The sequence below is a fragment of the Mauremys mutica genome, chromosome 5 (assembly GCF_020497125.1).
Source record: "Mauremys mutica isolate MM-2020 ecotype Southern chromosome 5, ASM2049712v1, whole genome shotgun sequence".
In the NCBI taxonomy this organism is placed as follows: Eukaryota; Metazoa; Chordata; order Testudines; family Geoemydidae; genus Mauremys; species Mauremys mutica.
In genome coordinates, this window is record NC_059076.1 from 8,534,448 (window position 1) to 8,552,328 (window position 17,881).

General features: G+C 42.0%; 1 protein-coding gene across 13 annotated transcripts in view; it reads left to right on the top strand.

The window, feature by feature from the left end:
* Window positions 1-17,881, top strand: part of ADGRL3 (adhesion G protein-coupled receptor L3) — an 834,374-nt gene that overhangs the window by 491,211 nt on the left and 325,282 nt on the right. For 10 of the 13 annotated variants that reach the window (XM_045018219.1, XM_045018220.1, XM_045018222.1 and 7 more), the window contains 2 exons: window positions 14,077-14,091; window positions 16,176-16,976. The exons of 1 other annotated variant lie outside the window; for it this stretch is intronic. In XM_045018219.1, coding sequence (XP_044874154.1) covers window positions 14,077-14,091; window positions 16,176-16,976 — 816 coding nt within the window. The remainder of the gene's footprint in view (window positions 1-14,076; window positions 14,092-16,175; window positions 16,977-17,881) is intronic. 2 more of the 13 variants (XM_045018215.1, XM_045018218.1) reach the window with 1 other exon arrangement.

The window sequence follows — 17,881 nt, forward strand, 5'->3', positions numbered from 1 at the left end:
ATTTTGTTTTATTTGGTGAACACCTTTTGTGGATCATTAAAAAATCCCTTTATTACTGTGTTGTGTTATGGCTAATGTAGATACTATTGAGAAAGGCACATCATGCTACACCCCTCTTTTCAGCCCTTTTTAAAGTGGTGTTAGACCTACTGAGAATTATTAAAGGGAAATGCAGCCATAGGTGCTGATGTCAGCACCATGCCGTGTGATCGAACAAAAAATATGGTAGATACTTTTAACTCACAAAGACATGAGATACCAGCCAAGGCTTACATTACTGCAGAGCTGAGAGCTTTTCAAAAATCTTTTCTCTGAGGAGAATCATACTTCTCTCAGCACAGACATGCCTGAGCAATGATTATTAGCTTCTTTTTGGACCTATGCAATCCACTATTATACAGCTGGTCTTTTAGCTGGCAATATGACAAACAGTTCATTCTTCTTCTTAATGGAAATATTATCAAAACACATGGAACCTTGATTTAGCTCGCCCCCAAAGCAACAACATATCCTGTGATTTTGAAGACTTTTTTTCATCTCCTCATTCTTTAGGGTGAGATACTTCCTGAGTGCTATGAGAGTCTGTTGGCATCCCCAAATTCACCTCATGACTGGATGATGACAAATCTTAATGAACGTCAGGGTTTTATCCCTTTTGAACTCAAACAATAAGTCATTAACATCAATCTAGCCAGGACGATACATGCAAATTATTTCTAACTAGGTGCAGTCCTTGGGATCCTGCCATATTGCCAACTTAGTCTTTAATGCAATAGATGTTGGACATTCCTGGAGTAGGATGTATTCTGGATATATGGTTATTAGGATGAAAATATTTGCATTACATAATCATAGATTAGGATCAGAATTTCATGAATGGCCACACTGAATATACAAGTGACAGACTGAAGCACATCTACAAGTGGGATCTATAAAGTTATCCTCAAAATGGGGAAGCATATTTCTGAGACCACTGCTTTTCACCATTTTATCTTTTAGTATTTTTAAGATTTAGTTCATTTTCTTTCTTATGGAGGAGTCATGTTTAATTGTGGAGCAATCTAATAGGGCCCCACTTTTCAGCTGTCACATTGGAAACAATAACAATTCCGTTGCCAATAAAGTTTTGCAGGATAAATGGAACACATAATTCAGTTTCATACAGCATTGAACAGACTGCCTGAAACAGTCTTACATTATTTCATCTTGCTGCTTATTTTTAATAGTCACTATAGATTAAGAAGTTACTGCTATTTGTCTTATCATGAGTTAATAGCATTGCAGACTATTTTACGCAATCCGATCATATGTGCAAATGATGCAGTTTTGTTCAGTAAAAATTATTCACCTCTGATGAGCCAATCAGACAGCATATGGAAATATTTTTTCCTGAATGGCTTATCAGCGATGAATAGGTTTTTAGACTTCATCTGCTATTCATAAAGTTATTTTAAATTTGGAAGGGGCCTGCTTCACTTTCGAGATTCATGGCCATAAGAAAATATTTCCAACTAAGTCTATTAGATATGTACTAAATATATAACATCACTTGCTTTGTTTTGTTTTGTTTTGTTTTCCACTGAGGTAGATATTGACACTTATTGTCCCTTTTAGTGAAATATCTTGACTGAGGAAAAAAAAATTCTCTTGGCTAAATTAAATGTAGGTGTTCAACTCAACAGAATTCAATATCTGCTTAATGAAATGTTCATCAGGAAATTCACTCACTGTGACTAGGATGAGAGGTATAAATTATTAAAAATCCACAATATGTATTACTGGACAAATAGCGTTTGGAGAAGTCTGAACACAGAGTGTTTCTGCAACCTGCTTGGGGCCAGTAGAGTTGGGCAAAATTTTTCAGAGGAATTGTTTATTCTCCAAAAAGTGAAGTTTGAGTTGACCTGAAACTGGTCACGAATTTGACATATATGGTTTCAGTCCTTCAAAAAATGGCTGGAGAAGGTGGTGATGGTGGACCCCTGCTGTGCTCCCCTCCCCCACAAAACAAACAAATGAAAAACCCTCACAGCTTTGACTAGATGTCTAGGGCACTAGCCTGCAATGTAGCACATCCAACTTCAAATCCCTTCAAATTTGCAACAGACACAAAATGGACTTTTTCATTTGGCCAAACGTTCTGTACAATTTCAGATTTGGTTCCACCCAAATCAATCTCCCCACCCCCGATTTATTTATTTATTTTGGAATGTCTGCCAAACTGAAAAATCAGCATTTGCCTCGCTCTAGAGTGGCCATCTAAATGGGATTGTATGTTCATTGAAGTTGCTACAGGATCTTCAGCACTTGCATAATTGGGCCTATAACATATTTTTTTGTTTGCTTTTTGTTGTTATTGATTTTAACATAGGCCTTCAGAATTGTAAGGTTGAATTGAGATTCAAAATAACATTTTCCCCTAATAAAATATAAGGACCCATTTTTAAACTTCTGTATGCCTAAAGCTTTGCAATGAAGTACATATTTTTAATGATTCTGAATGGAATAATAGAACATCAGGGGAAAATACTACTTATTTATTTGTATTGTGGTATTAATCAAGAGGCGCTAATCAGGGATTAGGACCCCATTATGCTGGGTGTTATGCAAACATATGACAAAAAGATGATGGCCCCTTCCCCAAAGAGCTTAAAATTAAGGTCAGGTCTATACTAAAAAGTTAGGTTGTCCCAGCTACGTTGGTCAGAGGTTTGAAAAATCCACACTGCTGTGCCATGTAGTGAAGCCGACCTAACTCCAGTGTACACAGCATTAGATCAGTGGAACAATTCTTCCATCAATTTAGCTACCATCTATTGGTGGGTGGATATACTATAGTGATGGGAGAACCGTTCCCCTCGCTGTAGTGAGTGTCTACACTGAAACGCTTCAGCGGCACTCCTACAGCATTTCTAGTTTTTAATAAAAAAACGTACTAGGTAACTTGTGAGCAAAATGTAACTGTTATTATCACGCAGGTGTTGTCCTAAAGAATCTCTAGTGGACAGCAGATAGTGCTCAACAGTGGCATTCTAGTTCCTCATTAACTAAATACTATATAGAGTTTACTTTTGATATTACTAAGTAAAAAAACAACAACTCTGTGTACTCTTATGTTTAGTGTTACGTTCAGAAGAGCAGACTAAGATCACTGTTTACATGTGAAGGACCACGTTAATAGTGTGGAAAGTTTGACAAATCAATCAGATGAACAGAAAGCTAATAGAAAACACCTATGAAAAAAGCATTGGTTTCTACACCATCCTTAGATACCACATTTAAGAGTTTAATTTTGAATATGTCTGGTAAAAGCATTTCTGGATTATTGACATTTTCAGTTGGCCCACTTCACAGTGAAATTCGTGAGGAAGTGATAATTTTGGAATCACATTATAGGAAGCCATTATAATATGAGGTGCTTGAGCGGCACTTTCATTCACTGGTGCATGGATATTATTTGAAAAACATAATTTAAAAACTGAGCCACTGAGATTACGCCTGCCTCTTATTAAATGAAGGATTAGCAGCACTTCATTTGCCCAGAGAGACAGATGGCTGTCAGGCATTTTTGCTGTATAATACATCAAGATTTTAATGAAGACCATATTGAGGGTGGAGATATAGATTGTGTTTGTTTACTGAAGCACTTTTATATCTTCATGGCAATATGCACATTTGAAGCTAAACGTGCCCCACAAGAGGTCTTGCCCTATTGCATCCTACAATGGGTGCATTTGGGGGACATATACAAACAGGAGGGAAATCCTGTCCTTCAGTGGAAGCAGGCAGCACATGGAGGATGAGCAGGGTTGCTGCTCAGTGTCTCCACTGCAGCAGGAATCTGCCTGGTGATGGGCAGGAGGCCTTCAAACTGTGAGCACAGTGCACTGCTTGTGCCGCTACTATGACCAGAAGCAAAGTGCACGCTGGCCATCTGCTAGCTAGAGCTTGCTGCCGATGTAAGAAGAATTGCTGGCAGACTGCAGTGTTGTGTGTGTCCATATTCCAGCTACAGGGTATGGGGAGCCCTTGGGCCCATTGTCTGGTGCACTCACGTCCAGCAGCGTACTGTCCTGAGCTGCTGAATACACAGAAGTAGCAACTCCTTAGGTTTTCTTCCCCCCGGCTCTTGCATCGGTGTGGGATTGGGCAGGATTTAACCTTGGCGGTCTGGTTTTAATTATGCGTTGGGAAAGTACAACAAAGCAGAGATTCAGACACACTGAGGGTTTCAAGCATTTCAAGTTTTTTTGCCAAAATAGTTTGTGCCGTCTATATCTTGTGCTGCCTTTTTCTGTGGTTTTTTTGGTAAGCTTTCTGTGGTTTTTAACTGCAGCTAAGAAGGACTCGAGTATGTGCACTACCAGGGCTTATGTCTGTTTATTGAAAATCCGCTGTGGAAAACTTGTGCTATTTTCCCTCCAGCCTCCACAGTCATCTCAAAACCGCCCAGTGAAACCCCCGTGTTCCAGCGCAGGTTTGGGGCCAATATTAGTATTAACGATCATATCTAAACAGATCTTCCCGGGCAGAGTAGGGGTCATGAGGAGGGTCCTGTATGGATGTCTTAGCCCTACACCCTTCTTCCTGTCGGACCCTTTCCCGGGGGCAGGTTATCCTGTAACCTACTGCAGGGTTTCTTAGGCACCTGGTGCAGGCCACTAGCAGAGACTTGACTAGATGATCTATCAGTCTAATAGTGGTACAGCTGTTAGTGTATTCCACACTACCGAGACTCTTCCTAGCTATGGTAACTTCTCAGAAGGCATTGGCTACTGGGTACGCTTTGGTCTCTTGGATTTAAATGGATGATTTACTGCAGAGTGGCCAAGCACCTAGGCTTCTTTCTGTTTGGGCTAGAGAGTTGAGAGCTGTGGGGAAGAAGTTTCTGGTCTTCACATCCACAGTCAGAATCCAACAGCTGGTATCAGTATTGCAAACGAATAACAATATCAGTCTTCCATGCAGACCCCAGTGCCACTCTGTGTGTGCTGTGGTGTGATGTGCTCATTTGGTACTCACTTGCACACTCTGCATCATATGTTTCCCTTACATGTAAAAACCCACAGAAGGGAGTGGGGAATCAGCAAGATTTATCACATACTCCCACCCTGCCTCTTTGTGATGTGGGGTTGGCTGTGGATTCTTAGCTGCCATGTAATGGAGCATGAGGAACACCTGGGGCCTGGGATCTATGGGAAAATGAAAAGCCTGTGGGTCTCTGGCCATCCTTGTGTAGCAGCTCTGACTCCATACCCCTTCCAGCATCCTCTCCAAAGCACTGTCAGAACAGCTGATGTGATGCTATTGGATGGACAAAGTCTGCAATCTTGTAGTGGGGACAGTATAACCTCAATAGCGGTCATAGGGACAATATTTCTCCATGCAGCAGCATCTTACGCAACTGAGACTAGCGTAATTTACTCAACTACCAGAGGAGAACAAGTCATAAAGAGCAACATGCTATCCAGCACTTTCCCCTTTCTGTCCAGCCATATCCTTTTCCCCAGTAGGCATCACAGAACATGTGTTGTTGGCATTAGTGCTGATTAGGTTATGTACACTAAGAGCAATGTACGACATAGTAGTGTTTCACTTCTGCATGATAGTGGATCAACTCATTTTCTCTCCCCTACATGCATGGAGCAGAGCCTAATATGGGAGCCCAAAATTGCATCCAGCTCAGTACAGTGGACAGTACAGTCCCTAACATCAAATGAAGAATCTTCACAAAAATTATCTAATGATGTGTTTTTTGTGAAGGACGCTAACAGCATTTTTTGGATTGTTACTGTCTGATGTGGGAAATAAGCTAACATGACAGGCGAAGTCTAATACAGAAACCAAAATGTGCATCTGTGATACTTCTCAGTGTCCAGGGAATTGCTACATCTGCTTACAGCCTCCTCTGGGCCCACTGGCAGAAATCCTCTGCTCACCACTGGCAGCACAAGAGCTCTGTTCTGGGCTCTGCCTGCCCCACTCTTTCTCTCTGCAAGCTAGAGATGGGCACAGCCCACTTCCTTACAGTCTGCACTCAAGTGCTCAGCCCCTTGTCTTCTGCACATATTTAGCAAACCCGGGGTGAAAGTAACTTAAAGGACTTACCGGTATGCTGGAGTCCTGAGCAGGAGGCGTGGCCTCAACCAGAAGGGGTGGGGCCTCAACCGGGAGGGGCAGGGCCTTTAAATCCCCAGCCCCTTTAAATCGAGGGGTTCCATCCACCAGCTCCTGCCAGCCGGGATCCTGGCCACTGGCCCCCCTCAGCCCGCTACCAGCCTGGGGTTCTGCTCACCCACGCTGGCAGGAGGCTGAGCGGGGCCAGCGGCTGGGACCCCGACTGGCAAGGTGCCGGCAGCCGGAACCCCAGACCGGCAGCAGGCTGAGTGCTGCCGGCACCAGACACTGGGAATGGACTGAGGCGCTCAGCCCCCCGCCGGCCCCACTCACCACCCCGGCCCCGCTCAGCTCACTGCCGGCTGAGTGAATGGAACCCCAGACCGGCAGCGGGCTGAGTGGGGCTGGCACCAGACACTGGGAATGGACTGAGCCACTCAGCCCCTCGCCGGCCCCACTCACCCCCCTGCTGGCCCCGCTCAGCTCACTGCCGGCTGCGTGAATAGAACCCCAGACCGGCAGCGGGCTGAGTGGGGCTGGTGGCTGAAACCCCAGACAAGGATCCCAGGCAAGGATCACACTAAATTGATACAATCTGCAATTTAATTTTATTTTAAATGAAGCTTCTTAAATATTTTAAAACCCTTATTTATTTTAAATACAACACTAGTTTAGTTATATAATATAGACATAGAGAGAGACCTCCTACAAACGTTAAAATGTATTACTGGCACACAAAACCTTACATTACAGTGAACTTGGCACACCACTTCTGAAAGGTTGCCAACCCCTGATCTAGAACATCCCTGACAGGAGTGTTTCTAACCTGCTTTTAAAAATCTCCAATGATGGAGATTCCACTGCCTCCCTAGGGAATTTGTTCCAGTGCTTAACCACCCTGACAGTTAGGAAGTTTTTCCTAATGTCCAACCTAAACCTCCCTTGCTGCAATTTAAGCCCATTGCTTCTTGTCCTGTCCTCAGAGGTTAAGAAGAACAATTTTTCTCCCTCCTTCTTGTAACAACCTTTAGTGTACTTGAAAACTGTTATCTCCCCCTCAGTCTTCTCTTCTCCAGACTAAACAAACTCATTTTTTTTCAATCTTTCCTTGTAGGTCATGTTTTCTAGACCTTTGATCATTTAGATTTATTTTTTTAAAAATCTCATTTTTTATGATGGAATAAACACAGACTGGATGATCTGTTCTTGATAGCATTTTGTCACTAAATAAAATCCTTAACTTGGGTTAAACAAAGGGATGGATAAATTGATAGATAGATAGTTGGGGGATGGATGGATGGATTGATAGCTAGTAGCTAGATGTAAATTTTTAACTCTTCTTGAGGGGAGAGGGAAATGGAGCCATCCTCTCTTAATATACTATCTGGTGTGACACCTTTTATAAAAGCTGGAAAATCACTGGACACAATTATTTAGTTTTAAACCTTCCCCCGCCTGCTGTATTCGCCTTAAACAATTTATCCTTGAGTTGTCTGCTCCTGTTGTGTGCTTGAACGTGTAGCAAAGTCTCACTTTCCCAGTCCAAGGACAGTTATAAAACTGGAGTGTTATTAAATATTCAAACCCAAACGAACACAGCTGGCACAAGCCCCATTGCTGCTATGTCCTTTCAGAGAATACCACACCCTGCTCTCCAGAACTGCCCTTATCTTCAGCTGAGCTCAAATGGAGCAAGAGGAGGGTCCTAAAAACCCGGGCTAAGGTATAAATTGATGAAATAGGAGAGTGAGGGACCAATCAGCTCCCCCACCTACCCTGGATGACCAATGAGTGGATAGAGTCTCCAGAGGAGGAGGGGCCATCTTTGCATTCCCCAGGTATGTGCTCCCCTCTCTCTTCTACTGGGGCTCTCTCAATCACTTCAAGACCCATTGGGGCAGGTACCTACACCCTGTTATTCCCTTGTGCGTGCTACCAAAGTGGAGAGTCCCATGCAGGAATGTACATGCGACACAGTGGTGGTTGTCTCCTAAGTGTGCCTTATGGATGGCTGAGCAGAACTAGACTTGCTTCTAATTATATATTAGGAAGACAACAGTTAATATTGTATTCTGCTCAAGTGGGTTAATTGTGCTGGAGACTATTAAGAGGCAGTTTTCAGAGAGATGGCCATTCAGTGCCATCAACATTTTGTTTTGTTAATGGGGATCCTGGGTGTCATCATGGAATCTGTGTATGTATTGTGGCAATAGGGTGACCAGATGTCCTGATTTTATAAGGACAGTCCTAATGTTTGGGTCTTTTTTCTTATATAGGCTCCTATTACCCCCCACCCTCATCTGGGTCACCCTATGTGGCAACTATGGAGATCAGATATTGTCCTTGTGAGGAAGACATGTGAACTATACTAGTAAGATATAACAGTGTTTCAGTAACAAGATAGGTGTAGCAGGACTTGTTGTAAGAGAAATAAGCATGTCTATATTTGCTTAAATTGTGATGAAGTGTTAGGACAACCTGAGCGATGTATGCAGCGTGTGAATTTTGTAAACTAAAATCATTATCGTTAAAGTACTGTAGCCCATTCGGACATTGCAACTATGATGCAGACTTCTCTGTAATTAATGTTTTCTGACCAAATTGTTAAATTCTTTGAGTGGCAGTGCTGATAGTTTTTAAATGTCATTCCATAGTACACTATGAAGGAATCAGAGATACAGTGAAAACTGCTCAGTATGTTGAATTCTTTTCTTATTATTATATGATACGAGAACCAAGGGACACTCAATGGGTTAAATTCTCCAGGCTTCCAAGATACCTCAGTGCAACTCCTTTAAAGCAATATGGAGTTGCCCCAGTATAATCAAGAGGAAAATTTGGCCCATTGAAATTCCAAAGCAGTAAATTTAGATCCAATAGAAAGACATACTTATTTGCTTTACCTATGGAAATCACCAAGCTGGAGGTGGTCATCTACTGTGGCTGGCATTTAAAAGGATTGGATACTGTTACAACCACTAATAATCGATAAAGAGTCCTGTGGCACCTTATAGATTGACAGATGTTTTGGAGCATAAGCTTTCTGGGTGAATACCCACTTCGTCAGATGCATGTAGTGGAAATTTCCAGAGGCAGGTATAAATATGCAGGCAAGAACCTGCCTCTGGAAATTTCCACTACATGCATCTGACGAAGTGAGTATTCACCCACAAAAGCTTATGCTCCAAAACGTCTGTTAGTACATAAGGTGCCACAGGACTCTTTGTCGCTTTTTACAGATCCAGACTAACACGGCTCCCCCTCTGATACTTAACCACTAATAATGTGTAGTTCAGCAAGATAAGGGTAATGAATTCTTCACAATGCTCACCTGGCCATGAGTAAATTCTCTCCTCCAGCCTGTTTCGCCCTACCTATAGCATTGCACAATTGTTTCAGTGCATTATAAAAGGATTTTGCCCATCCTCTGAAGCATAAATTCCTATCCACTACACTGCCAGCAGTACAGTAGGAAAGATGGATCAGTAACAATTCCTATGGGGCTAGAAGCTTTGAGACACATCACCAATGCCTTTTAAAAAAAACAAACCCTCATTTTTCAAGAAAATGAATTATGGCCAGCTACAGCCAGGTGTAGTGTTGGCAGGTGCTGTGCAAGTTTCTCTGTAACTGCTGGGTCCACTTAGTTTTAATCCTGACTAGTCACATCACTGCTTTTGCGGTGCTAGTGTCACCCTCTCTCCTGCAGAATCAGCCATGTAGCTAAGTCCACTGAGGCCTTGACTGCGGACAGCTCGAGTCATTTCACTTTTCACCTCAACCTGTTTTAAGCTAGAGATGAGTCTGAACCAAGGCCCCACATCCAGAGACCACTGAACTTCGGAGAAATTTGCAGCAGGATCTGACCCCTCTGGGTGGTTCATGCTTCTTTCCCCATCAGGAGCTGTAGATTGAAACACCATATATAGAAAAATAGATATAGATAGTATTCAAAGCCTGTTCCTGAAATTTTTCTCTTTGAACTTGGAGAGCTGGCAGGATCAGTCTCACAGAGGAGCCACAGCCTGGAAATGCCTGTTGCGAATTCTTGGAAGGCAAAAACCAAATACAAGTATCTTCCTCTGTGGTATTGTCCCTTGTCCTTAGAAGTGTCTCTCTCTGTTCTCTGAACCTCACCGTGATGCCAGTAAATGTTCACTTCTCTCAGAAACAAGTGACATCCCTCAGTGATAATCTATGGGGTTTGTGTCCCCTCCACCTCCAGTGGATGAGGCACCAAGAGCCCAGCAGAACAGAATTTGAGGAGCACGTAAACTATTTCCAGCCTATGGCCCTAGATAGATGTGTTTTTCTTTTTCTTTTCTGTGAAACACCCTGCGCATTGCTATATAAAATATGATTGTTAGCAGTAACAGTAGTGTTTAGTCTACTTCTGATCATGATGCAGATGTCCAAGATTAAGACTGGTGCATCTTTACCTATGAATACAGAAATCACATTATCTACAACAGAATCATTGACACGTCATAATTTGTCAACTGTTCTCATACAGTTACCATAGGTATCTCCCAATTCTAAGTGCAGGGAGGAACTGTTAATTTCAGATGTCTCTGAGGCTTTCAGTGGTGCTGTAAAATGTTGAATTTTTAATGGTGAGCCATTTGGTGTGTCTTCTGTTGACTGGACTATGGCCTGTTCCCTGCACAATTAGCTATAGCTCCCATTCAGAGCGAATTCATGCAAAGTGTTCCTCTCGCCTCTCTTGTTGCCATCAGTTTTAAGATGTGTTGTCTGTTTTGTTTCTGTTGTGTTAGATGGATCACAACTTCTTTCTTAAACTTTGATACTGCAGCAGCTGACTTTGTGTGTCTCTTCTTTTCTCTGGTGGGGTGGTAGAAGGTGTTGGTTGTTTACCAGGGCTGTTTGTTGTCGTCAGTGTGCTTTCCTTCCCATGAAGGAGTGATTTTCAACAGATACAAGCATGCTAACAGTGTCATATAAGCTACACAACTAAAGCATGCATTACCATGCACCAGTGACTTGGTTCAGATTGACTGCACAGCTAGTGACCTCATACAGTGCAAGATCGTGACACAAGCAGGAGGGCCGACAGGAAATAGGTCAATGTCTCATCTACTGTAGGAACATCAAGTTTACCTGATGACAACAGCAGTTTGAGAGCTGATTGTTAAAACCCCTGCCTGTACTGTGGTCTTAAGGAGAGGAAAGGGGCCCGCTGTCTGCTGATTTTGTGCAAGGGGGACTGTGACTGGAGTCCCTCGGGAGTCAACTGAGGTCACTCAATTAGGGTGAACTGCAAAAAATTGGGCAGACAATCCCCTGGCTGGTGGATATTCCAATATGTAGATTTACCAAGCCAGCACCAAACAGCTTCTTTATTACCTCACTGATTGCCCAGAAGCAAACAACACAGTTCCCTTAAAGTAACCCAGCCTCAGGCCTCAACCCAGACACCCATGTCAAATATGATGAAGATTACTGAAAATTTTATTCATCATATAAAAAAGTTCTACCAATCCCAAAGGATCTGACACATTACCTCCCAGGTTAATGAATATTCCGGATCTTACCCAAATACTCGCTTACAGCCAATTCTTATTAACTAAACTAAAATTTATTGAAAAAGAAAAGAGAGAGAGAGAGTATGGTTAAAAGATTAGTATACATACAGACATGAGTACAACTTGAAATTCAGATTCATAGCAGAGATGGTGAGCTTTGTAGCTGGAAAAAGAGTTCTTTTAGAATTTAGTCCATAGGTTATAGTCCAGTGTCCAATATCATATTCAGGGTGTTCCAGTTTAGGACTGGGATCTCAATCTTGCGACTCAAACTTCCCCCGATGAAGCTTAAGTAGATCTGAGATTAAAAAGTATTGGAACCCAAGGGTCGTTTATACAGTTTTCTAGCAGCCACTTGACCATACAGTCCTGGTTGAACAATAGGCTTTTGATGTAACCTTCTGTTTCCTAAACCTCACCGGTAATTAAGTATGAATTAACATAAGATAATTTATCCATTAAGCAGTTTGTGATAAACTTTAAAGATACATATAGACAATGACATTATTGCACCCAAGATTCATCTAAATGTTAATAATCCCTTTTGATATCTGAATCAATAGATATAATAACAGACAGGAACTGTCTGTTTACATGGCCAGCATCAATAAGTAAACACATACAATTAGTATCACCTCTAATTTTCTAACAATACAGGTTTGCATTTCAAAGTTCTAGCCTATTTATCATTGAATGGCCCTAATTACCACTTGCATACTTTCTAACATGTTGGCTTTGGGTTAGTTAGCCTGCAAGCTGTTTAACCCTTTATGGCCATGTGTTCTACTTTGTATAAGATTTGTTGTAATTATATAACAGTGGTAGCAATAATTATTTTCATGGTAATATTTTAATTAGACAACATCACATTTAGGAATGGTGCATACAAAATGGAGCAGTGCAGTGCAGTGGAAGGGAAAGCGTAGGGCATCCATCTCTTCTAAGACTCCACACAAGGCTTCTGGGTGAAAAGTCTTATATCTGCTCTGCAAGCATGGGCGGCGGGTGAACAAGCTGTTGGGGAAGGCTAGCTCCCGGCCCCTCCCCCTCTGTCCAAGGCCTCTCCCTCCCCCACCCGGTCTGTCCCCGTCCCCTGCAGAGCCCAGAGTACCCCCTCCTGGCCCCCTGCGAAGCCCCAGTCCTAGCCCCGGAGTACCAGGTGGGCAGTGCACCTGGAGTGCCCCCAGCCCCAGTGCGCTCGGTGGGCGGTGCGGCCGGCGCGCCCCTAGCCCCACCTCTGGAGCTCTGGGCGGGGGCACAGGCCCAGCACCTCCAGTGCCGGGCAGACAGCGTGCCCTAGCCCCAGCCCCAGGCCGTGTCAGCACTGGCACCAGCCTGCCTGCCCCAGCCTCTCTGTCCCGGAAGAGCGGGAAGGGAACTGGGAGTGGGCAGAGCATGGGCGGGGCCATGTCAGGCTGTTTGGGGAGGCACAGCCTCCCCCGGCCTACGATACCCACCGCCTGTGTCTGCAAGGGCCCGATCCAAAGCTGATTGAGTTGATGGGAGTCTTTCCATTGACTTCAGTGGGTTTGGCTCAGGCCGTAAATGCTTCTTGGGATAGGCTGTAAGCTTGTGGCACCAAAGCCTTTCAGCAGTGCAGACATGTGCTGAATAGGTTTGTTCCAGCAGTGAGGGGATCAGGTCTGCTAAAGAGGATGAACCTGATTGAAAACACTGTAGTGCCTGATAAACAAAATAGATGTACATTGCAGGATAGGGACTTTTTGGTAGCACGTTAATATTAGTAACATGTTAATATTGTAACAGCCATAAATATTTCATATTTACAAATAGTGGTGTACTTAAATCCTTCCCATTGTTTTGTTGTTAATGAGGGAGGCCATCATGATAATAATGTTTTTGTAAGTGCTGACAGCATGCTTGGTTCTGTACAAGACCTAGACCCAAAATCTGTGAACACTTAGGTACCTGTGTGACTTTACTCAGGGCCAGTGGAAATGCTCTCCTAGGTAAAATTGTGCAGGTTCATTTGGGTTTTCAGGATTTGGGCCATAGATACCAAGACAGTCCCTATCCTGAATAGTTTATTCTATCTAGAAATCTGTTTCAACCCTATTTCAATTAATAAAAATCTTATTTTATGCTTTGGGCATGATCTAAAGGCAATGGAAAGATCCTTGATTGAGTTCAGTGGACTTTGGATCAGGCCCTGATTGCTTTTAAGATTGCAGTACAGCTAAGTCATGTGCCTGTATTTTATCTAGTGTATATCAGAGGAAACAATGTTTTACATATTTTTATATATATATATGAGTCACAAAATATAGCAATAACTGAAGTAAATTAATAATACTTCCTTTCATTTGGAAGAGGTATAGAAAAGTACCTGGCCAATAAAGTACCATTAATCTATTCTCTTTTCTCCTTTCTCTCTTTACTTCTCTCTCTACAATAGAAGTGGAACAAAAAGGTAATTAAATACCTTTCAAATTATATATATTACTTATTTATAGGCTAAGTTATTTAACAGTTTAACGTTTAGTTGAAATACCTTTGTCATTAATTCTCACTTTTTTTTTTTGTTAAAGTTTATTTAGTTTCTCTGCTGCTCAACTTCACAAGATAATATCTATTTTTTGCTGAAAAGATTTTACTGGTATAGTTTTCTTTCTCAATCTTCTACTCTAAAAGCATGATTTTTGTAAAGACCCTGTAGACACAGTGCCCCATACATTAGCTACTGTAAAACAGTGTCACAGCTTCATTGGCTCCACTGGGGCTCTATCAGTTTATACTAGCTGAGGATGTGGCCCAAAATTTCATGTATCATTTGAATTTGTGATTTTTCCCATGTTCTATCTTTTTTCAGGGGGCTTAATCAACTTCTGCACTGTTGAAAACAATTGGTTGACTTCTAAGCAAGAAGTGATAATTCAACTGCCCTGTATACCAGCCCCATGCTAATAGAAATGTTTAATGGGACAATTGTGCCTGGCCAGTTGTTATGTTTCGGGTCATCTTCATACCACAATAACACACACAAGAACATTGACTCAATTGTAATATGTGATGAGCCCCCTCCAACTCACACTGACGTCAACTCCCATTGACCTCACTGAGAGTTCGGTCAACCCCCTTGGTATTGTGCCCAGAACTCACGTAGCTTAAAGTCATTCTTCCATGTCAATCTGCAGCAGCACAAGGGTCCACCACTGGATCAGTTGCAGGATTAGGACCTCGGTGTGCACTTGAAATTTACTTAGTCTCCATCAATTTGTTGTTTATATTGTAATATTCCGTAGCACTCCCTGTATGCCAACACACAGTATATTCTTCCCTTAATACAGATGCATAACTCCAGTGAATGAGAGTTAAACAGGGCATCAAAGGGAGAATGTAAACTAGACTGCACTTCAGTTTGCTGTCACATGCTGCAATCATTTCACTGCTTGCCAGGTTGTGCTCTGGCCCACTCTGTGTGTACTGCCCTGTAGCACATAGTTCTCCTTCAGCTTATCAGTCAAAGATAAGATTTAAGTGTTACTTTAATTCTTACATTGGCAGGGCACATGTGCTGTGCCTTCTCCTAACCTCTGTCCATGCAATGTATCACCCTAAAATCAAACCGAGCCAGCTGAGTCCTGTCCCATTTCCATTCTGAAGTCTGAGCAGCAAAGCACAGCTAGCCAAACCGTTCCTGTATGCTCCTCTCATGTAACCATAGAAGGTATATGTTTTAAGTTTGAATACTACTGTGTTTAACAGGACATTTTTAACTGATTAAAATCTAGACTTGGGTTCCTCTCCAGTGAACTTTATTCTTTTCCTTCCTTTCTTCCTTCCTTCCTTGCTTCCTGTCGTTTCTTTCTCCTCTCAGTATTCATCCATTGTTCATTTTTAATTGTGTGGACTGCATGTTCTGTGTGTTCTGTAGCAGCTTCAAAAATCGTACTGCTAGTTATGGCCCATACTAGGGTATTTTTGTCTTCCTGTTTGCTTTCAGTGTTCCTTTGAGTTGCCGAGGGATTTGCCTCTGTTTTGTTATGGTACCTTTAAAATATTTAATTCACCTGGGCTGTAAGGATGAGATTTTTTTTTTTAAATTTCCATTTATAGGGCAATCTTCAGCAGACTGTTCAAACTAAATATGTGGAACAATTCCCCAGAAATTGACCCCTTCACCTAGCAGGTATAGATATAGTGTAGAATATAATCTGAAAATACAAACCCATAAATCCCTTGGGAATACATATTCATTTCAGAGTTTAGAAAGGCGAATAGTCCAAGTAAGTATGCCAGTAAAAATAGATTCCAAAAGCAGTAAGGAAATGAACTGATGTTGATTGAAAAGGCAGCAAAAATCAATATGGAGGAACACGTCCTGTCCTAGACCATTCACTGCCCGTGGTGAAGGTAATCTGCAAATAGACTACATTTGTTGTGGGCTGATCGTACTCTGCAGCAGAGCTATAAACGATTAGAAGTTAATGCCAAACCATCAGAACTCTTTTTAACTTTCTTTTTTTTGTGTTTAACTCTTTTCCCCTCCAACAGTTTTTCTTTGTCCTGGCCTACTAAAAGGTGTATACCAGAGTGAACATTTATTTGAGTCAGACCATCAATCTGGGGCCTGGTGCAAGGATCCTCTACAGGCTTCTGACAAGATTTACTACATGCCTTGGACCCCGTACAGAACTGACACCCTGACGGAGTATTCTTCCAAGGATGATTTCATAGCTGGGAGACCAACGACCACCTATAAGCTCCCTCACCGGGTAGATGGCACCGGATTTGTAGTGTACGATGGGGCTTTGTTCTTCAACAAGGAGCGAACCAGGAATATAGTCAAGTTTGACTTGAGGACAAGAATAAAAAGTGGGGAGGCTATCATAGCAAATGCCAATTACCATGACACCTCTCCTTACAGGTGGGGAGGCAAGTCCGACATAGACCTGGCAGTGGATGAGAACGGGCTATGGGTAATCTATGCAACAGAACAAAACAATGGCAAAATTGTCATTAGCCAGTTAAACCCTTACACCTTAAGGATCGAAGGGACGTGGGATACAGCCTATGACAAAAGGTCGGCTTCCAACGCTTTCATGATCTGTGGGATTTTATATGTGGTGAAGTCGGTGTATGAAGATGACGACAATGAAGCCACAGGAAATAAGATAGACTATATTTACAACACTGACCAAAGCAAGGATAGTCTGGTGGATGTTCCCTTTCCAAACTCGTACCAGTACATCGCTGCTGTGGATTATAACCCCAGGGACAACCTCCTTTATGTATGGAACAACTATCATGTGGTGAAATATTCTTTGGATTTTGGACCACTGGACAGCAGATCAGGTAAGGTTCTGTGCTAAGTTTTGCTTTTGGCTTCCATTATCTATAACCTGAAGCTGTTTTTTTTTTTCTGTGAAGTTATAGTATATTTCTCTTTGATTGCATGTGTGTGTGCATGACTTAAGGCCTAGTTCTCCTCACCCTTAATGCTTAGCTGCTTCAAAGAGACACTTTACTGTTTACAGAACATTTTCTTTATAGCTTACTTTGAAAATAAATGGAAATGGGAATAAATTGTCAGTGATAAGCCTGAGCCAATCTCCAAATGTCCAAGTTCAGATAATCAGAATCACCAGTGGAGAAGCCTGTTTCATTGTATTTATTCTATCCATGAATCCCCTTGCTTTTATGACTATGCCAGAACATTACTTTTGTGAAACATAGCTCAGATGTTGCTCTCTTTGTAAATACCATGTGACAGATCCTCAGCTGGTTTAAATCAGTGTAGCTACAATGAAGTAAATTAAATGTTGAAGAATGACATGAGCTGAGAATCTGAGCCCAGATATGTGTGTACACACGTTTTGTTTGTTGTCCTGTGTATTCGTGATTACTTTCAGAGTAGGAAACATGATCCAGACCAGTTTTCTTGCTTCTCTGGGTCATTCATATTGCTGTTCTGTTAAAAAATAGTTTGGGCAGGTCATATCGTTTAAATCTTAATAGAAGGAAATTATATTCCATCACTAAGTAAAGACTGGAATCCGATAGAAATCCAACTTCCAGTAGATTTCCTTCAGACATCATCACCGTAATTATATTTGGCTGAATTTTTCATTAATTTGGATCAAATTCTTCCTTGTTACGTAAGTATAAATCCAGAGTTACTCCATTGTCAATGAATTCACTAAATCATGCAGAAGTCTTAATTATTTTCTTTTAGATTTTAAAGTGTTTACTCCTATACA